This window comes from Mesocricetus auratus, unplaced genomic scaffold (assembly GCF_017639785.1).
Source record: "Mesocricetus auratus isolate SY011 unplaced genomic scaffold, BCM_Maur_2.0 Super-Scaffold_100041, whole genome shotgun sequence".
Taxonomy (NCBI): Eukaryota; Metazoa; Chordata; class Mammalia; order Rodentia; family Cricetidae; genus Mesocricetus; species Mesocricetus auratus.
In genome coordinates this window covers 9,956,269-9,978,316 of record NW_024429218.1, presented here as the reverse complement: position 1 = coordinate 9,978,316, position 22,048 = coordinate 9,956,269, and the positions used below count along the sequence as shown (strand labels likewise).

General features: G+C 45.8%; 1 protein-coding gene across 1 annotated transcript; it reads left to right on the top strand.

The window, feature by feature from the left end:
• Positions 1 to 1,447: 1,447 nt before the first annotated feature.
• Positions 1,448 to 21,580, top strand: Scoc (short coiled-coil protein). Its single transcript, XM_013118869.3, has 4 exons — positions 1,448 to 1,597; positions 18,078 to 18,149; positions 18,603 to 18,686; positions 20,075 to 21,580. The coding sequence occupies exons 1-4, from the start codon at positions 1,531 to 1,533 to the stop codon at positions 20,215 to 20,217; spliced, it is 366 nt and encodes a 121-aa protein (XP_012974323.2). The 5' UTR covers positions 1,448 to 1,530; the 3' UTR covers positions 20,218 to 21,580.
• The last annotated feature ends 468 nt before the right edge of the window (positions 21,581 to 22,048 follow it).

Genomic DNA, 22,048 nt, shown 5'->3' with positions numbered 1-22,048 from the left:
TGTTTGGCCACAAAAGAAACTCCAGGGGAGACCAAAACCTCCCCTGTAGTCTCCAGGATACAGTTCTGAAAACTATTGATATCTATGAACAACGGGCCACCTGCGAGTAACAAGACAATGTCATAGAAACCACAGAATGTTCCCTCTCAGCACTGACCAATGAGAATAGTGGGTACACAGGTACTTCATGCCAAAATATGATTTTGATACATTCTCCTAATTGTCCCCAAATGTCAACCAATCAGAAACCAACCCGTACCTACTGATGTAATTCTGTGACTTTTGTCTTTAAAACCTAGCAGTAGACAGGGGACTTCACTCCCTCTGGAGGCTGCTGTGTCAGCTTGCTAGACAGAGTCCCTGTCATGGGTGGATGAGCAATCAACAGAATTAAAACCTTGCTTTTACATTTTAGTGGGTCTGGTTCCTGGTAGTCTCTGGGGACCTTGTGACTTGGGCACAAGTTGGGATTCCCGACACCCTAAAAGCTGCCTGTGGCAGCATGCGCTGCATAGGGTGAAGGCAAGCAGATCCCAGGAGCTCGCTACTGTCCCAGTTAAGGTTTCTCTTGCTGTGAAGAGACACCATGATCATGGTAACTCTTATAAAGGAAACATTTACTTGGGGCGGCTCACTTACAGTTCCAGAGGTTCCGTCCGTTATCATCATGGCAGGGAGCATGGTGGCGTGCAGACAGATGTGCTGGAGTAGTAGCTGACTCCTACATCTTGCCGGCAACAGGAAGTCAACGGAAACACTGGGCAGTATCCTGAGCGTAGGAAACCTCAGAGTCTGCCCCCATAGTGATACACTTCCTCCAACAAGGCCATACCCACTCCAACAAAGCCATACCTTCTAATAGTGCAACTCCTTATGAGATTATGGGGGCCAATTACATTCAAACTACTTGCTAACCCTTCTAGCCATTTAGTGGGCTCCAGGTAAAAGACCCCGCCTTAAAAATGAGACAGACTGAGGAAGACATCTCATGTTGACCTTTGGCAAGCTACATGCACAGGAATGCTCCAACACGACAAATGCCATTTATTGATTTCATGCCATGTATCAGTCACTTTTAATCCATTCCTTACAACGGACTTAGCCTTGTGCTACATGCAGGCTAAGTGATTTTAATCCAGGTCAGCCAAATTCCTCGATCAGGACCTTGAGTAGTCTCTGATAGGTATCCAAAAGATGTCAACCATGTAAGCTCAGTCTCTTCCCTTCCATTTCATCCCAGCACTTTCTGGACAACTTCTGCAATCAATCCACATAAACTGTCACCGGAGACTGAGGGCATGGTACCCCAGGAACCAGGCTACAGCAGCAGCGTCCGTCAGCGTCGGGTGAAGTGCTGTAACTCTTTAACTTGGGTCTGGCTTCTGATTGAGAATACAAAGCTCAAGAGGAGCAGAGAAAGGCTGGCAAGGGTGGAGGTCAGACAACACCTGCTGGCTGCTAATTAATGATTCAACAAGGCTGAGCATATAGGGCAACTGCCACTCTGCGCAGGCGCGGCTCCTGAACAAGATGGACGGGCTGAGCACAGAGCCGGAAGACGGCGTGTTCACCAGCATTTCTCTAGCAGATGACACAGGTAAGGAAGGTGCGGATGGGCGCTCAGACAGTTCTGTGGCTGCTAGGTGGTTGAAAACAGAACCTTTATTATCTTTATTGTAACGCCAAAACATACTCGTTAGAGAAGATTTGAAAAAAAAATATAGCCGCAAACGCCAGTTTTTTATTGAAGGCCGTTTTCTTCTTCCTTTTAACTTGGTAGCCAAAGTTCCCATGGTTGCGTTAGATGGACTTTTAAAAATATAGATCAACAAATAAGAATATAAAGTGATTTTTTTTCCTGGTTCAGGAAACATAACCTCAAAAGTTGTGGGTAAATCTATGGTATTGTTAATGTTCTTTTGTTCATCTGTTTTCTACTTTATCAAATAGCTTTTTATTCTTTTCTGAAGACTGATCTAGAATGTACTCCAGCTAGCTTTAAGACCTGTGTCAGAAAATCTTAATTTTAAGCAAGGAGAAAATTTGCTGAATTTAACATGGGAGAAGGGAACCTAGAACCACCACTCATCCAACATATCAGAGAAAACAGACATCGCCGAACTGTGAATTTCTGGAGCTCTCCAGAACCACAAGCCCATAAGTGTGCATGTTGTGTGTGTGTGTGTGTGTGTGTGTGTGTGCATGTTGCGTGTGTGTGTGTGTGTGTATGTTGTGTGTGTGTGTGTATGTTGCGTGTGTGTGTATGTTGCGTGTGTGTGTGTATGTTGCGTGTGTGTCTGTGTGTGTGTGTGTATGTTGCGTGTGTGTGTATGTGTCTGTTTGTGTTTGTGTGTGTGTGTGTATGTTGCGTGTGTGTATGTGTGTGTGTATGTGTGTGTGTATGTGTCTGTTTGTGTGTGTGTGTGTGTATGTTGCGTGTGTGTGTATGTGTCTGTTTGTGTTTGTGTGTGTGTGTATGTTGCGTGTGTGTATGTGTGTGTGTATGTGTCTGTTTGTGTGTGTGTGTGTGTATGTTGCGTGTGTGTGAGTGTGTGTGTGTGTGTGTGTGTGTGCCCGCCCTTATGCCCTTGTGTTTGTGTAGCACGGTCATTGTAAGAAGCCATCAGGACCACAGCTAAGCCACGGGGTTACTGCTTGGGAGTGAAGCCTGAACACTTAACATCGATTGTCTTTCACGAAGCCAAGCTTCTCCACTTTCTCCCTGAATACTCAAATTCAAAAGTGTCTTTCTGATGTGTGCAGCCAGCCACCCAATTAACATGAACTGCCAGTGAGCTGTGGGAGGTACGGTGTGTGTGTGTGTGTGTGTGTCTGTGTGTGTGTATGTGTGTGTGTGTGTGTGGTGTGTGTGTGTGTGTGTGTGTGTGTGTGTGTGTGCGCTGTAAATGTGCTGGGGTCTTGAATTTAAGGAGTATTTCCAACCTGCCTAGGAGAGGAAAGCGGGGTTCGGGAGGACTGGGGTGCTGCCTGCTGCCTTTCACAGTGCTGGGGAAAGTAGCGAAGGAAACAAAGGCAGAGGGGAAGCCCATTTCCTGGCTTCCGGAAGTCTGGATGACAGTGATGGCGCATGCCAAGTCCTGTGTTCTCTGTTGGAGGGGGCTGCTTTGGAGAGCCTGGACACAGCCAGCCCGCACTCTACTGTGCATTGTGAAGTGAACGGAAAGAAGGGAGACTTTCTGAACAACCCCTCACTTTTTTCATCCACTCAGCCACACTCTATCATATACAAATAAAAATATTGCATAAGCATGTTAAAAACTCCAGATCCTTAGTGAGTTTTTATGATGAGAACACTTAAAACCCACCCTCTTAGTAATCTGGAGGATATAATATGTTCCTGTTAATTATGGTCAGCATGGCCTTCACTAGACTTCTTGAATGTATTTATCCATTACTTACATATTTGCCCATTACTTACATATTATTTTTAATCTTTTAACCAGCATCTCTCCTGACCCTCCTGACGACCAGTCTCTATTAACTCCTATTTCTGTTCTCCGTTCTAGCAAGCTAGACATTCTTAGATTCCCTCTATAATCAAGAGAGGGTAGCATTTATTTTTCTGTGTCCGACTTATTTCACTCAACACAGTGACCTCCAGGCTCAACCGTGATCACACAGCTGGTGGAATCTCCTTTCCTTCTAAGGCTGAACACAATTTCATTATTAATGTGTGCCACCTCAATTAATTTGGCTATCAACAGTCCCAGGTGTCAACTTGTCCTCCATCTCCCAGATCCAGTCTCAGTTCTGTGTACTAACCCTAGGAAGGTCACCCACTTCCAGATAGACACAGCACTTCGGCTGTCCTTCCTAGTGCAACTATTACACTTCACTCTTGGTTTCTGCCCCCTCCATCCCTGATGGCTGAAGTTCAGAACATTGAGTTGTTACTCATTTTCTATTTCCTGGCTCCATCTGTCCCTTCAGTGTCATTTCCTGCCACATTATATGGGCTCAGTGTACACGACACCTAGGCTCTGAGTGGTTCCTCTCGTTGCTTAAAACAATACCAACTGCGTCTGTCTTCCCCTGTCTCTTAAGATCGCACTCAGGCAGCGCCTCCTCCAGAAAGCCTTCCTTGATCCCCTCAGCCTGGCTGCTTTCCTCTTTTCTCCTTGAGGACCTTGCTCGCACCTTATCAGTATTGCTGAAAAGCATTGTGATAGCCCTGTCACCCTGCCAGGATCTGGTCACCCTGCCAGGATTTTGAGCCATCTGTGAGACATCCATCTAGATTGGGTTAACTGAGATGGGAAACCTACATGAGGTGGCAGCGTTCCACAGTCTGGAGTTGCAGACTCCAGCGAAAAGGAGAAGTGAGCTGAGCACACACACTTCCTCCCTTTAGCGGCTTCTCCTCAGGATTTAGTTGCTCAGAACAGTAAGAAAAGTAACCACCATGAGCATATTGTATACACACGCGATGTACATTGTATCCCATGCAACAGGACTCTGGGCATCTGGAAGACACAACCAGGCTTCAAAAGTCTGTCCCTCAGGCATGTAGCACAGTGCCTGACACATAAGGAGTAAACGTGTCTGCCACAAAATCCTGACTGGATTCCTGTGTGTTCAATTGAGAAGAAGTTAGGCAGGCAGGCATCCTAAATTATTCCTGCAATTTTTTTTAGCTTCTCTCCTATGCTTACTTTTGGATTAGTTTGGCTCTGCTTTCAGGAAATATTGAGTATCTACTCTCACCAGTGGATGGGACCCGCTTAGCTGGAGAGCTGGCTCTGGGTGGCGGCAGAGAGGGCCTGGAGTAGGACATGCCAGGATTTGACTCTGAGGCTCTGAGCAGTTGGTGAACACTGCTGAGCCACAGTTCTTCAGATGCAAAGTGACCCTAGGAAAATACCTCAGAATCCCTTTGAAGATTGAGGTGACAATGGAGGTGTCTTGAATCACTTTGTCACCCAGCAAGTACATTTCTGTTCCTCTGCTCCCATTTCAAGGGGCTCCCAGCAAAGTTCCCCAGTTCTCGTGGTAACCATGGTGTGATGTGGGCGTTGTGCTGCATGTTGTGCCCAAGTCGCAAAGATCCCCAGAGACCACCACCAAAAGCAAAGTTTTACTATTTCATCAACCATGACAGGGACCCCATCTAGCAAGCTCATGTAGCCTCCAGAGGGAGTGAAGTTCCCTGTCTACTGCTAGGTTTTAAAGACAAAAGTCACAGAATTACATCAGTTGGTGGTACAGGTTGGTTTCTGATTGGTTGACATTTGGGGAACAATTAGGAGAATTTCTCAAAATCATATTTTGGCATGAAATACCTGTGTACCCATTATTCTCATTGGTCAGTGCTGAGAGGGAACATTCTGTGGTTTCTATGGCATTGTCTTGTTACTTGCAGGTGGCCTGTTGTACATAGTTACCAACAGTTTTCAGAACTGTATCCTGGAGACTACAGGGGAGGTTTTGGTCCCCCCTGGAGTTTCTTTTGTGGCCAAACAGTTCCCAGGAACCAAGTATCTAGGAGGCTGGGGTAGGGGTGTGTCTGGAGTCTCTTTGTGTTCAGTTTTGGCCCTAGACTCCAGGAGGCCAGGGTATCTGGAGTTTCCTCGTGTCAGAGGCGAGTCAGCAAGCTGTGCAATCCATGGAGAGCAAGTCAGTAAACCCTCTGTGGTTTCTGCTTCAGGTTCCTTCCTTGAATTCCCGCCTTGACTTCCCTGAGTGATGGACTGTGATGTGCACATATAAACCAAGTAAACCACCTTTTGAGTTGCTTTTTTCTCAGTGTTTTATCATAGCAACAGAAAATAACTAATACAGCCTGCAAACACAAGGGTCTGAATTCTGATCCCATGCAGTTATGTATCCCATGGGTCTGGCATGGAACTGCAACCTTCAATCCCAGCTCTCAGGAGTCAGAAAGCAGGCAGATCTCAGTGAATTTAAGGCCAGCCTCGTCTACATAGTGAGTTCAAGAGAGGTTTGGACTGCCTAGTTTTGTGTGTCAACTTGACCCAAGCTAGAGTCGTCAGAGGAAGGAGCCTCCGTTGAGGAAATGCCTCCATGAGATCCAGCTGTAAGGCATTTTCTCAGTGACCAATGGGGGAGGGCCCAGCCATGGTGTGTGGTTCTATCCCCAGACTGCTGGTCCTGAGTTCTTTAAGAAAGCAGGCTGAGCAAGCTAGGGAAGCAAGCCATTAAGCAGCACCCCTGCGTGGCCTGTGCATCAACTCCTGCCTCCAGGATCCTGCCTTGTTTGAGTTCCTGTCCTGATGTCCTTTTGTGATAAACAGCAATGCTGAACTGTAAGCCGGATAAACGCTTTCCTCCCCCAACTTGCTTTTGTGGTCATTGTGTTTTGATGCAGGGTTAGAAACCCTGACAAAGACAGGGTTTCTCTGTGTATCATCTCTGACTGTCCAGGAACTCCCTTTGTTAGATCAGGTTGGCCTTAAACTCAAAGAGATCTGCTTGCCTCTGCCTCTCAAGTGCTGGGATTAAAGGCGTGTGCCACCACTCACTACCCAGTGGAGAAAATGGTGTTTTGCTACCACAGATCCTAGCACTCATTATGAACCCTCAACTGAGACACAAAGGGTCTTTTGGCAGCCTGCAGCAGAGTGGGATCTGGAGAGCCTCCAGCCCCCATTTCTGCCTCAATGTGCCATGCATGGCTCCTTTTGCTTTTATCTGAGGCTGTGGAAGCAGTTAGGAGTAGCTTATGCTTTTCCTGTCCCTGCAGAGGACCTTCACTGCCTCTCTGGCAGACAAAGGATTCTGCAGCCATTCACTCTTCATGTTAACATGTAGTGTGGGCTCCCCCAGCATCCCCATCAAGGTCATGCTGAGTACTCAGGAAGCTTCTTTTGCTTAAAAGAAAACTTGCAAGATTTTAACCATGTTTCTTATCACTTTAATATTCTTTTGAAGTTCTACGAGGCTTGCACTCCTGGCTATTTCAAAGCCCCTTAAATAGCACCTGCTGGTGGATTTCTGTTCTTACCTTGAGCTCTTTCACAGAATGATTCTGGCGTGTACCTGAGAGACTCTTCAGTTATTAGTGACTGTTGATCTCAAAAGAGCGAATTTCCCAGTCAGTGTGTCTCTAGGGAACTGCCCAGGGTGAGGATATAATGGGACCAGCTGCCTCGATTGTCTCACCATGACGGGCTTCCCCTTGTTCCCATAAGTTGCTTCTTATCAGATATGTGGTCACAGCAGAGGCAAAGTGATGAGTACAAGTCCTGACCCCAACATTCTCTGAGCCTCTGGCTCGTCTACTGAGCACCCTGCCTCAGGAAGGCAGTCATTCTCAACCTTCCCAGTGCTGTGACCCTTTAGTACAGTTCCTCATGTTGAGTGACCCCAACCATAAAATTACTGTAATAATCACTGAAGTAGCTACTTCATAACTGTAATCTTGCTAGCTATGAATTATAAATATTTGATATGCAGGATATCTGTTGTGACCCACAGGTTGAGAACCACTGTCCTAAAGTATTGATGATATTTAGATTTAGGGATATAGAAACACTGGACTAATCCCAGAGCAGTAATTTGGAGAGTCGTAACTTTTAATTTTTTGAAAGTGCTGGCAACTGAGTCCATTAGCTAGTCACATTACTCTAAGACGGATGATGCCATTGCCCAGCATTTGGTGATGGGCTATGTCTTTCTCTGGGGAAATCAAATGATAGTAATTACACGTGCTAAAGTTGGGAGTCCTTGAGAGCAAATCCTGCTTCAGCTGGCTGTGACAACTACTGTTGCGAAGTTACTCAACTGCCCCTCCGTATGTTAGTTCTTTTGTCCAGTTTGCATGGCGTGGTTTGGCACCAGTGTCTTCCAGTCCCTCTCCACCACAAGTGGGAAGTAAGCCGTGTGCAATGATTTCAGTCCTCTTGTTGAACCAAGGAGGGTTCTGTTTACATAGCACCCTCTGGAGATGACTAAGAACTTTTTTCTGTCTTTGTGATTTGTTTGGTGAAAGCTGATTGAAAAGGGATGTGTTGGCTATCATAAAATCCCAATTAGAAAATGCATGAAGTTCTCCCTGCCAGCTTTCTTAAAACGATGAGCCCATCTTAAGAGGGAGGAGGGGCAGCACATTCATTTCACTTACAGCATCTGTCCATCCAGCTAGATCACTTTGATGTCTTCTATCAATAGCTACTATTGCCTGTGATTGGATCAACATATTATGCTAATTTTTCTAATTTTTCATTTGGTATGCTTACAGAATGAGAGAAGTTTCCTCAATAAACTTTTTCTTTGGTTTTGGGTACTACTTCTGTTTAGCAACATACTGTTATATGTATAATAGTATGGGTTCCTTACTATTATAAAGCAAAAACATTACAGGTGGCATTCAGAGATCCGGAATCTGTTTAGCTGGGCAGTTCTTGTGGGTCTCTTGAGTGGCTGCAGCCCTGGCTTTTGTTATCTGAAGCTGGATGGGCATCCATAATGGCATATATACAACCAGCATTGGATGCTGATGTTGCCTGGTTGTTGAGCTGGGGCTGAGAATCTCAGCCCCTAAACATGGCCTCCTCAGGACAATGGTTTCTGGGAGGTTCTATTTCTTATGAGTCTTCCCCACAGCAAGTCCACGGGAGGAATAAACCCAAACCTGTTCAGATTCAGAGAGAGAGGAGTTGGGCAACAATGCTTGAGAGAACGCCAAAGAATTTGCTGTCCTTTTATTTGGTCAGTTGGTCCTCTAGACATGAAGAAAAGGCTGTTTCTCTCCTCCCAAATTCAGAATACAGTCACCCTCTTCAAACAGGCTCTATTTGAAGTCTCAGGTAGTGTGATATCATGTGCAGGCTCAAGATGTGGGGTCGTGGGTGCGCAGCCACGGGCATGCGTGGGGTCGTGGGTGCGCAGCCACAGGCATGCATGGGGTCTGTTAGAGAAACAGATTTGTGCTCCACTCACACATACAATGGTGCCACTAGGGAAGGACAGAGGCAATGTGCTTGCTGAGAGCCGACCTAGGGTCATTTCTCTCCAGCAAGCAGCCTACAGTAGTTGGCAAGTGGGAGCCACAGTGGTTAGACCCCGAAGCCCTTCAGCCTCAATCCTGCAGAGTCAGGGACTTTATTCCTCTGGCCTCCTTCTCTACACAGGATGGAAAACAGAAACAAATACAAAACAAAACAAAAAACCCAAACCCCACAAATCTTTTTCACAACTCTTCAGCTAACATGTTCTATGGGAAATGCATGGTTTTTTTCCTTTGTGAAGGAGAAACTTATTTTGGATCAATTTCACCATTAGAGGTCACTAGTGTACCATCTCAAGAAGACAAACAAGCGGCCTTCGCTAAATTCGGCGCACTGGAGCCCCTCCGTGGAGATGTTCGTTCATTGAGGTTATCTGGTTATCTTTTCACCTTTGTCAGAGACAAAAGTAGGGAAGTGCTGCTGGTTGTCGCTCTAGTGACGTTCCAAGAATGCTCTGTGCTGTGTGGAGAGCTGCCTCCTCAGAGCCCACTACCCCTGGAGCTCTCTGCCTCTCGGCCAGATGGGATGAGAAGCGATGAGATATTCGGTAGAAAGCAGCTTGAACTCAGAGGTGAAAAGACACGACGGCAAGCCAATGCTGTCCTTTCGTGGCAAACGCTTCTGCTTCTCTCAGCACGGAAAAGTGAAGATCCCAGGACGGACTATCCAGCCAGCCAGAGTTTACGGAGCCGCAGCTAAGCACCACGGTGCCGGAGCTGCATTCGTGGACAGAACGCAGTTGCTGTCCTCAAGGAACACAAGAAATCAAATGCAGGGTGTTTCTACTCAGCTCCAATCGGGGCGCATGCAAGCCAGAACCGTTCCCTCCTGTTTGTTCATCTTATCTTCCTGCGGACACACAGGGCACCCGGAGTTCTGTTTCTGGAGTCAAACTCTCACTGCGCAGCGAAGGCCAGTGAGCTTCTTGTAAGCCAGGGTCTCATGATGCAGTCCAGGCTGGTCCTGAACCTGCACCTCCCCTGCCACTGCCTTCCAGGCTCTGGGACTCCCTCATGTGTCTGCCTAGGGATGTCATTCTCTAATGCGGTACTAACGGGCGTCACAGTCCCTTGACACCAAATCTAAAAGAGAACCACAAAGACATTTACACGGAATGTTAAAAAGCTGATCTGACAGTGGTCTATGAGGACTGTTAGGAAATATCTACTAAGATTTACTTTCGGCACAAAACTCTCTGGATGGAAAAGATAATGTGCCAAAGAAATGATCCATGGAGATGTTCTCTGAAAGGACATCTGTGAACGGAAGAGGGGGAGCTCCAGTGTGCCTGGGGAACTTGTGTTAAATTTCTTCCCAGGGAGACTACTCGTTTGCAATCTACTTCATGCCGTCACAAGGGAAACCCAGAGTTCATGACTGTGGCCGAGGATGAATCAGAGACATACCAGGTTCTGCGTACAGCTTCAGCAATTGTATTTTCTCGTAGCCCAAGGTCCCTAAAACTGACTTAAGCTAGTTGCCACTGGCTTTTAGGCCAGTTCAGCCCCCTAGTGGCAAGGCTTTTCAGAACTCTCTGGATAAGCGGGAGTGGGCCTTGGCCCTACTTCCCTGTGACAAGTGACAAATGTAGCTATCTTAGAAATGATCAATTTAGCCAGTTTTTTTTTACTTTTAAATTTTATTTATTTATTTTTGAAATTTTATTTTAAAATGATCTTATTTTACATATCAATCCCCCTATTCCCTAGCCCTCCCATCCTCCCATGTTCTCCACCTGCCCCCCAACCCCCTCCCCCCACCCCCCAGGGAGAGTGAGGCCCTCCACAGGAGACCATTAAAGTCCATCACATCATTTGGGGGAGGGCCCAGGCCCTCCTTTCCATATCTGGGCTGCAGTAGTATCCCTCCAAAGGGAATGGGCTCCCAAAGTCCGTTTGTGACCTAGGAATAAACACTGGTTCCACTGTTAGAGGTCCCATAGACTGCCCTGGAATCCTAGCTGGCACCCACATTCAGAGGGCTTCGTTCAATCCAATGCTGGTTCCCTAGCTTTACGATGAGGGTCTCCGTACTCTTGCTAGGTCAGGGCAACTGTTTCTGTGGGTTTCTCCAGCAAGGTCTTGGCTCCTTTGCTCATCCCTCCTCCCTCTCCACAACTGGATTCCAGGAATATGGCTCAGGGCTTAGCTGTGGGTGCCTGCTTCTGCTTCCATCAGCCACTGGGTGAAGGCTCTAGGAATGGCAACCAAGGTAGTCATCAATCTCATAGGGGAAGGTATCAAAGGCAGCCTCTCCATCACTGCCTAGATTCTTAGTTGTGGATCCCTGAACAGTTCCCCAGTGCCAGACCTCGCTCTAAACCTGTACTGGCTCCCTCTATCAAGGCATCTCCTTTCTTGCTCTCCTCTATTCCTCCCCTGTCTCAGTCCTCCTGATCCCTCCTGTTCTCCCCCTCCTCCCCTTTTCCCCCTCCCCCTCCCAATTTGAATTTAGCCAATTATTTTAAAACAAATCACATGTAGATTTTTCTTTACTTTCACCACCGTGTGTGTGTGTGTGTGTGTGTGTGTGTGTGTGTGTGTGTGTGTGGTGCACATGCATAAGCGTGCTTGTAGAGGCCACAGGTGTATCTTGGGAGTCATTTCTTAGGATGCCTACCCCACCTTGTATTTTTAGCACAGGGTCTCTCACTGGCCCGGGACTCACCGGTTCAGTTAGACTGACCAGCAAACCCTGGAGTTTTGGTTATCTTCACCTCCCCAACATGGGAATTAAAAGCGTTCACCACCAACCACATTTGAATTTTTTTCACATGGGTCACAGGAATTGAACTCAAATCCTCATACCAGCATGGTAAACGATCACCTGAGTTCTCTCCTCAGCCCTTGTTCTTCCTGGGAACTGTGGAGAACTTAGGTTAAATAGTAAAACAAGAGGTTCTGGAGTAAGCTGCAAAATGCCCTGTTCGTGCCACAGACATTCCTCAAATGTCCCAACTCCTGCTGACGCTCTTCACCTGCCATTGTGGATGGTTCCTCTCTTTTGACCAGAAGAAACCCATCCAGGCTTCCTGAGACATTTGCAGATATTTCCCTCAAGATGTTATATAATCGGGGCATGATGACACAAATGTGCCACAGAACTGAAGACAACTCAGGTAGGAGGTTCCCGAGAGAGGTGTTGCCATGGACCCTGGGGGTACTGCAATTTTTTGTGGGCATGCCAAGAGTGTGAACCCCTTTCCTGGATCTGATGGAGTGTGTATTCAGCGCACCAGTCAGTGCCTGGGGAACACTGGTCCTGATCCAGGGAAAGCTTGCTTCACTTTCCAGAGAAGCAGTGGGTTTTCAATCTCCACACTTTGCCCCCGAGTCACAACACGCTGCATACATGGGCACGGCTGCAGCCTCCCCAGACCTGAGACTCAGGGCTGGGCACACACACACACACACACACACACACACACACACACACACACACACACAGGGAGAGAGAGACAGAGACAGAGACAGAGAGAGAGAGAGAGAGAGAGAGAGAGAGAGAGAGAGAGAGAGAGAGAGAGAGAGAGAGAGAGAGAGAGAGAAGGAGGAGACAATGAAGTTCATGCAGGGGTGAGGTGTGAGTGGTGGAGGCTGAGACTCTGACCCAGGCATCTCACCACCTGTCAGCATCTGTAAAACAAGATAGGCATCAGCTTGCCTATCCTGACAGAAAATGGGAAGCCTCCAGACTGGTCCCTTTCTCCTAAAAGGTGACTGGGAGGACAGATTGCTGCCAGAGTTAGGTCGATTTGAAGGAGGCCCTCAAAGCTTGCGACACTGAGGGCCTCTCTGTTATAAAACTGTGACCCTGCTTCTCTGTGCTCTTCAGAGCATCACTTCCTACTTTCTGTCTGTTTGTTGAGATAAGGTTTTTCTGTGTAGCCCTCACCTTCCTGGGGCTGGCTCTGTAGACCAGGCTGGCCTGCTTTGGCCTCCTAGTACTGGGATTAAAGGCATGTCCCACCATCGCCTGGCTATAGCTTATGCTTAGTGAAAACAGAGTTCTCTCTCTCTCTTCTTTTTCTTTTTTTTTTCTTTAAAGACACAGTTTCTCTGTGTAGCACTGACTATGCTGTAACTCACTATACAGACCACGCTGACCTCAAACTCAGAGATCTGCATGCCTCTGACTCCCCGAGTGCTGGGATTAAAAGTGGAGGCCACCGACAAAACAAAACAGGAAACCCAGAATTCTTTTTTTTTTTTTTTTTTTTTTTTTTTTGGTTTTTACGAGACAGGGTTTCTCTGTATTGTTTTGGAGGCTAGAAACCCAGAATTCTTAATGCTACTATACTCAAATGCTTAATCTTGACTTTAAAACCAGATTATTTCTAAAAAACTCAGTGAAATATGTTACCCTCCTGAAATTATTTGTGATGTATGTTTGTGCGCATGTGTAATTGTGAGACCTACAGGATCATGGAATTGTGAGTGGCAGAAGATAACCTGCTGAGGAAATATGCTTAGACTTCCGGGCTAGCCTGGAACTTATATGTAGCCCAGGCTGGCCTCAAACTTGGAGCCAACTTCTTCCCTATGCCTCCCTCTGTGGGATTACAATCACACAATACCACAGCAACTTTGTTGCACTGCTTATCAAGGTTTTTCCAAATCATCTATTTGTATACAGCATTGACATTTTTCAATAATATATTAGCTGTTGAAGTAATTAATGGATTTGGCTTTGTTCTAAGCAAGTGCATCTGCAAATGAAGGACTGATTACGTTATTTTTATATTTTATGTTATAAAGAACCATGTTGTATTTCTTATACAAGGTAAATAAATAAAATCTGGCTAAAAATCTCATGTGAGGAAAAATCAGCATAACTATATATTACTTTCTTTTTGTTTCCCCACTAAGGTCCAAAGTTTAATGCCAAGTAGATCTTAAGATCTTTAATTCTTTGAAAAATTCTCTAAAAAATGCAGTGGCAACCTCTATACTTGCCCTGGAAAATGGATGGAAATGACTCATAAATTAGCCAAACTTGAGAAAAGCACATGTAACTAACGTAATTTACCAAGTGACAATATGGCTCATGCTAAGTATAGTACTCTATTCCAGAATATACTTTTAGGCCTAGTTTTGAAATCAAGTTTCAGTAAGCAATGTACAGTTTTCCGTCACTGAATTCAAGACAGCTCTCACTCTCCAGTGCGTTCAATAATCTTGCAAGGGAAAAAGAATTAGAAAAAAGAAAACGTGAGTTCTTATCTAAAAACAAGACGAAGTAGGGTTTAAGAACTCGTGAGTTCTAAGCATCAGGGCACACACCAGGCTCCATTAAAAGTACCACATGTTTCCCGTTAGCATATTTCACTTTTAAACATCCGGCGTGCTTAGGATCCCTCTGATTACTGATTACATTTTTATGTGCATCTCGAGGGTGTGTGTATCGGGCTGGCAGGTCAGGGTGATTTCAAATCAAAAGGTTTAATTATTTTTGCATGTGAGTATTTTGCTTGTATGTATGTATGTGCACCACCTGCATGAAATGTCCACGGAGGACAGAAGCTAGTGTTGGATCCCCTGGAGGTGGGATCGCAGGTAGTTGTGAACCTTCATCTGGGTGCTGGGAACTGACCCTGGGTCCTCTGCAGGAGTGGACAGTGCTTCTGTGAGATCCAATGAGACCAGACGACGCTGACCTAAGGCATCATGGGGTGATCAGGCGAACTGTGAGCTTAAAACTCGTGGAGGATTCGGGGATACGAAGAGAAACATCCATTAATGGTATATGCTTTATGCGTTTTCTGACTTTAGAAATTAAAAAAAAAATGTGCTTTTAGAACGGAGGGACGGCAGACTATCCTGTTCTGCTCACTCTGCTTTGAACGTGAACGAATGGTTTCGCCCAGAGTCTGGTTGTGTCAGTCTCCAGACTAAGCTCCTACCTAAGCACTTTCCAGGCTCCGGCCCAGACAAAAGCCGCTCGGCCAGCTTCCCTTTCTCTGCAGCGGCATCTCCCCTGCGTTGTGATTGGCCGCCGCTTTTCCAGGACGGTCCTGATTGGGCGTCAATGCCCTTTTGTTAGGGCAAAGGTGGACCCCGGTGCTCCGCCGGGGGCGGGGTCAGCGCGGCCGGCAGCCAACGCGCAGGCGTGAGCTCTCGCGGTAGGATTGGTGGGAGTCCGCCCCCTCGCTCGGCGCACGCTCCGTGGGCGGGAAGGGCGGGGCTGCCGCTGTCAGTTGGTCCGAGAGCCGCGGCCTGAGGCGTCTCACCCATCCCGCCCCCTCCCGGCGCCTCAGACGCAAGGTGAGGCGGCCCGGGGCGGCGTGGGCCGGGGTCGCGGGGCCGCCCTCGCAGCCTCGTTACCGCCGGGGGGCCCTGTAGGGGCGGGGCGGGGGCCGGGGCGGCGGTCTGGGCGCTGGATCGCGGGGGCCGCGAGGCCCGACGCCCCGCCGAGCCCTTGCGCGGCCAGCTTCCCGGCCGCACGCCGCGGGGGTCCGCGGGAAGAGCCCGGCGGTGCGGGACCTGGACGCTGCGGGGCTGCGGTGGGACCCCGGTGCTGGGGGAGGATGCTCTGCAGCCCCAGCTACCTACCTTTCCGCTCGCGGCAGTCCTCCCGCCGCTGCCTCCCGAAGGCTAGGCTTGGGTCGCGGGCGCGGTGGTCCGTCCGCGTCCGACCGGGGCGGGACGTCTCTGCTCGGGGGCCTGGGCTTGTTTCTTTGTCGCCTGTTCTCAAGCGTCCTGAGAAACAGATGCTGTCGAGTGCGGTTTTGGAAGGAGAATGCAGATGTTCTCGAGAAGCCAGGATTTCTGTTATGTGCTGCGGTGTAATCGCCGTGAGGACAGACGTCCCCGAACCGTTATCCGTTTCCGAGGCCCAAAGCTGTGCGTGGGATCCAGTGATAAACTGGATGCAGCCAGCTCTGTGGAGACCTGACTTAAATTTGAAATCCTTACTGACCGCGTAGTCCCTCGATTTCCGTGGAATTCGAGACCCAGAATATGTCAAAGCAGAACATGGACAGATAGAAACAAATTGACCGGAGCAGCTTGAGGCAGATGGAATTTATCTTTAGTTGCTTAGTTTTTGGAAGTGACAAAGAATTCGAGCTTTCCAAACCGTTTGACGAGCTCAGATTAGGACCTTAATTATGTCTTGGCTATGAAACAGGAGGCGAGGGCCCTGATCTGTCTAAGGCTTAGTATCCACGTCTGTGAATTGCAGTTTCCTTCTGTTTTGATAAATCTGTATATGTGAAGTCTTTAGTTCATTAATTTAGTGCATTGGACTCTTAGCTCATTGGTAAGTAGGCAACCGATGAGAAACATCAGTGGCAAAAGCAGAATAGCCCCGTGGTTGCGTTTGGATGTGTTGTTATTAGGGAAATGTCAAACTCGAATCTGAGATGTTAAGCCAGCTGAGGTGCAATGGGGGGTGGGGTGGAGGGATGAGGGTGGGCGAAACAGACAGGGCGTGGCTATGGGCATGAGTATATCCTTGACTCTGGTGAAGTGAATTAGGCCACTCTCTTTGGCCCTGAGTTCTAATATGAGGTATTTGGCCACATGGTTTTGCTAAAGTTTCTTCTGTGGTCCAAACAGGAGCATAGAAATGGGGGGGGGGGAGGGTAACAGTTAACATCTGTTGCATGCTTACTAAGTACACAAACACATTTGAACTCATTAAATTCTCAGAATAAACCCACAAGAGGCAGTTAGTAGCTCCATTTTATGGATGAGGATACTGGGGCTGAGATTTTTAAACTCGACCAGAATTCTGGAGCCTGTGGTACAGAGTGAAGTTATAAGTAGTGAGCAAATCTGTGTCTAATCACTGTGCTGAACATCTTGCTGAGGAAAGGTCTTAGAAGGTACAGTGTGAGCATGTGGCGGTGGTCTAGTGCTTGTCATGTCCCCTAAGCCTTACTCTCTCTACCCTTTGCACTCCTGGATTTAAAGTATAGACGGTTACAGACTCTAATCACTAACAAGCGAGGTGCACACGGGCTCTGACATTTCCTGCGATTTTCAAAGAAAAGTTTTTTAAAACTGACATAGAGGATCTCAGAGCTAGGGCAGCTGGTAAGTCAGAAACTTTGTAAGGTGTGTGTGTGTGTGTTTGTATGTACACATGCTGCATTCAGTGATCCCACAAATCACAGGCATGGCAATGTGCATGTTACTCCAGTGCTTGGGAGATGGAGTGGACTTCTGGAGCTTGCTCTAAACTACTCTGATGGAGTTGGTGAGTTACAGGTTCAACCAGAGACTTCGTCTTAAAAAATAAGGTGGGAGGAACTGAGGGAGACAGCCAGAGTTGACTTGTGACCTCCACATTTGCACAAAAATATGCACGTTAACATGCACACAGGCAGGCATATACATACAAAACAGCTTTGTGTCATTTAAAAAGAATTATTATGCAGTGTAGTTTCCTTACATTGTCATACATTTGTTTGGTAGATGAGAAGAATTTTTATTTTTTGAGACAGGTTTTCTCTGTGTAGCTTTGGAGCCTGTCCTAGAACCTACTTTGTAGACCAGGCTGGCCTCAAACTCACAGAGATCCACCTGCCTCTGCCTCCCTAGTGCTGGGATTAAAGGCGTGCGCCATCAATGCATGGCAATGAGAAGAATTCTTTTTTTTTTTTTGAGAGGAATTCTTAAAGTTCACACTTCAAATACTACAGTAGCTTAATAACTTTTAAAAAAGAATTTTGAAAAAAAATCATCTAAGTAATTCACTTTCTCTGAAGCCCAGACAGTCTCCATAAACCTCAGTGGAAAGCACGAGAAAGCAGGCTCTCCGTGCTGCTCGGGAGCATGCTCAGTTGTTCAGTTCTGGAGTTGTGCTATGTAAGGGTGCTCAATAGCTTTCATACTGAGAGCTTCCGGGGAGTCCACTTTCCATTTGTACTCTGGGCATTCTGTCTCTGAAAGACCTTTATGTGTTTACCTTTCCTCCTCTTTTAATTGTCCTTAGTAAAAGGATTTACAGGGTTTCTGACTCCTTTGCTTGTCTACCCGTGAACACTTCAGAGCAGCAAGGCCTGAGGAGGGTTCCTCTGGGACACATCCTTTAACTGCCTTGTCTTTTGAAAAACAAGCTTATATTATATTGTTTTTCTTGTTGCAGACCATTCATCAAAGAGTGTGCATCCAAGAGCTGAAAGTCTGTTACCCAAGATGATGAATGCTGACATGGATGGTAAGGTCTTTAACCTTTTTTGTGTTTGCTTCTGCCTTTCTGTATGCTTTTGCTTTATTAAGCAATGGAAAGAGCAGAGAAACAATCTTTAGAAGGTGTAGGTTACCCGGGTAGTGGTGGCACATTCCTTTAGTCCCAGCGCTCAGGAGGTAGAATCAGACGGATTTCCAAGTTCTAGGCCAGCCTGGTCTACACGGTGAGTTTCAGGACAGCAAGGGCTACACAGAGAAGGTTAGGTCTTGACTGCTCTCCCATTTGCAGTATGGTTTAATCCAAGGAGATTTCCGTTCTGTAACTGATGGCGTGCTCAATTTAGTGCCCCATCTGCCCTTAGGCATAGGTTCTGCGTGCACAATTATTGAGACAGTGGCTATGACATGCTCTGTGGAACTCTAAGTGCTGCATGTTAGAACTGTCAGTGTTTATTGATAAATTTAACACTTTTTATTACAGCAGTTGATGCTGAGACTCAGGTGGAACTGGAAGAAAAGACGAGACTTATTAATCAAGTGTTGGAACTGCAGCACACACTTGAAGGTTAGAGTACATTCTGTAGTTTTGTGAATGACATCTGTTAACTTCAAAGTCCACCTTAATAGTTGGTGGGGCTTTTTGTTTGTTTTTGTTTTGTTGTTATTTTGTAGAAAGAAAAAAGTTACTGTTGTTTGTAAATGTGGGTGTGCATGCAGAAGCTGATGTGGGGGATGCTCCCTCCCTCCATCACAGGGATCTTGGGAAGGATCTCAGGTCATCAGGTTTGGGTTGCGGGTGTCCTTACCAGTGAGCCATGTTGCTGGCCCGCCATTTTCTCTTACTTTGCGGCTGGTGGTGGAAAGGACAAACTCGCCTCAGATTAACACTGCTCTTGAGCGCCCTCTGCTCACAGGGTGCGGCTCAGCGTGAGAGAGTGTTACTGAGCCTGTGTCGGGAAAGCTCTATTACCGTGAAAAGAAACATGACCTCCAGAGATTCCAGTTGATCATAGATTTATTTTCATTTTCTGACTTCCTTCCTTACTATGGCTTCTGATATTCAAGGTCATTAAATGGTGGTTTTTGTTGAGACACAAAGTGCACAGTGGCTTCTCATTTGACATAACAGTCAACTCCACCCCAGGTTATCTGGCTGTCCCCTCTGCTTTAACTCCCTGCTCTAGTTACATGTCAGTGTGGCTTATTTCCTCAGTCCCTTCAGGCCTCTGGTCAGACTCTAAAGAAGCACTTCTCATCTGCTCTCATGACCCTCAGTCATTTTGCTTTTTCTTCTGAAGATGTGACATACTCTTGATGTTTACTCCTGACACCTGGGTGCCTGTGTCACCGAACGCATATGTGTCCATATATAACCTTGTTCCCTGTTGCTTCTAGAATGGTGCCTGCTCCTGTTGGTCATTAGACATTTTTAAATGTGTGAATGGAGATACATTTTTACTTGTTCATGAGGACCTGCGTCTTTTGAATTTTTAACTAATGTTTAATCACTGCTTGGATCTCATATCCAGCATAGGAATCCAGTTGTGTTAAGTTGCAGATCTTAAATATTTCCAGTAAAAACATTGTAGTTTCACGTGGTAGGACATGGACCCTTTATAAACACAATGTTTTCTCATCTCTGTAAGAGTTATCATAATGCTCTCTGCAGACCGAGGCCCATGGGAAACTCTGTCAACATTTACCATCTTTACTTAAGCCTTTACCCCCAGTAATCTGAACTGAAAAACAGAAAATTTGCAAATTGTGATACTTATTTATTGGTGTGCTCTGGGTCAAATCCAGGGTTTCACACTTGTAGGCAAGGGCCACACCCCTGGGCCGCATCCTCAGCCTGATCTCCATCTCCTGAGTCTTTTAAATGAATCTTGCGTTTTATAATATGGAACCCTTGCCATGATTTTATTGATAATCTTATTTTATTTATATATATAGATCTTTCTGCAAGAGTAGATGCAGTTAAGGAAGAAAATCTGAAGCTAAAATCGGAAAATCAAGTTCTTGGACAATATATAGAAAACCTCATGTCTGCTTCTAGTGTTTTTCAAACAACTGATACAAAAAGCAAAAGGAAGTAAAGGCTTCACTTCCCTCTCATCTGTGGAGTTGCTGCTTTTTTTTTCTTAAAGCTTGGATATGATCCAAAAGTTACAGTATCCTTTGCTTCCTTGAGTATTTATAAAGAGAATGTCAGATCTAGGTAATATTAACTGCTTAACAGGAAACATCCCTGAGTTAATGTTATATGTATTACATTAGTCTATGAAAATGTGCAAATGTAGAGACTTTATAATTAGAATGACAGATATTTATGAAACTTGAAGATAAATGTTTTGCCAATGCTTATATATCTATAGGTTTAGCACTGTCTTTTATCATATGCCTAACTAGTAAACTATACAAGAGAATAACCATGTGAACAGTGACCAAACCATGTACTGAATGCACAGCTTCTGTACCCTGTCCACCATCGTGTGCCTCTCCCCCATCTCCCTGACGGTAACTTCAGTAGTTGTCACCTACCAGAGTAACCTGAACTGTAACTGTTGACACTTAACCAAAATAAGATACTTTCTTAGCTAAGGCTTGCCATTTGTAATAGTTAGTAATAAGATAGGATCGATGGTTTCTCTTTAATCAATTGAAGATAGATTGAAGCTATAAAAATGAAGGGTTTTCTTTGAAATGTAAATTGTCCTAATGAGAAGCTAAAAGTCCCTTTTACACAAAATAGCCCGTTTGGTGTTAAAAAGATAAGAGTGCTGGCCACATGTATGTGAGAAATAGAAAATCTTGAGGAAAGATAGAAATAGGGAGGAAAACTGGATAACAGAAGTAACCAACTCCAAATGTTTTCTCTCCAGATGTGTGTTACCTCTGGCCCACAGCTGCAACTTTGGGACAGTATGAAATCAGACTAAGTCTGATGTAAGCAGGTTAAGTAAGTCACATGTCAGAGGACCAGTTAAGAGTTTGGTCTCAAGGTTTGTACCCAGGAAATAAACTTTTGCAAAATTAATTGAGAGTATATTAGTATATGAATCATGAATATAAGAGTTTTGTATATGTGATGATTGTTAACTTTAGTATTTTATCTCAGTTGTTTTTCCCAGAATTTCTGTAAGTGCAACCACTTTGTTTGCAGAATTTTAGTAATTTCTTTTAACAATTTTAAAATTGTTTGGTTTGTAGCTTCCATTTGATAAAGGAGTTGATATCAAGAATAATGTTAAAATGTTACGACAGGAAAGACCCACTAGTGCAGCTGATGGCTCTCAGGTTGGGCTGTGTTGACTTGTGGGATCATCAAATGTATTAGTGACAGTAGCTACATGGACATGTAATCCTCACATTGCAGATATTTTGCAACCCTTTTGTGACTGCATTACAAATATTTAAAATTGTGTTCTGCTTTGCTGTTTAATAAAAAGCTGTTTCAGAGGTTGTGGTGTGTGTGTGTGTGTGTGTGTGTGTGTGTGTGTGTGTGTGTGTGTGTGTGTGTATTTTGATACAGTTGCTAAGCCAGTGTTCAGTTTGGGTATCCAGGGTTTGCAGTGTCACAGTGTATAGTGTATTTATTTAAGTATCCAAGACTGCTTCAGTAGGAACATTTTTTTTAACACAGTGTTGCAGGAGCTTACCCATCTGGTTAGAGTTCAGGGAAGGGACTGTGTTTGGGTCAGGCTCCTCACTCTCTGTTGTTCCCAGACTAGTGGGTCCTGATGCATAGATTGCTTTGTCATTTTCAGCCATGGCTTCTGCATCACCAGTTACACTATTCTGTTTGCAGGAAAGTGAATGGGAGTGCACAGAGTCTAGATGTTATGGGCTCTGCCTTGAAATGGCCCAGGCCTCTTTACATCCAAAGCCTAGGATGGCTGATAAATATGATTGTTTCTCTGGGTAGCC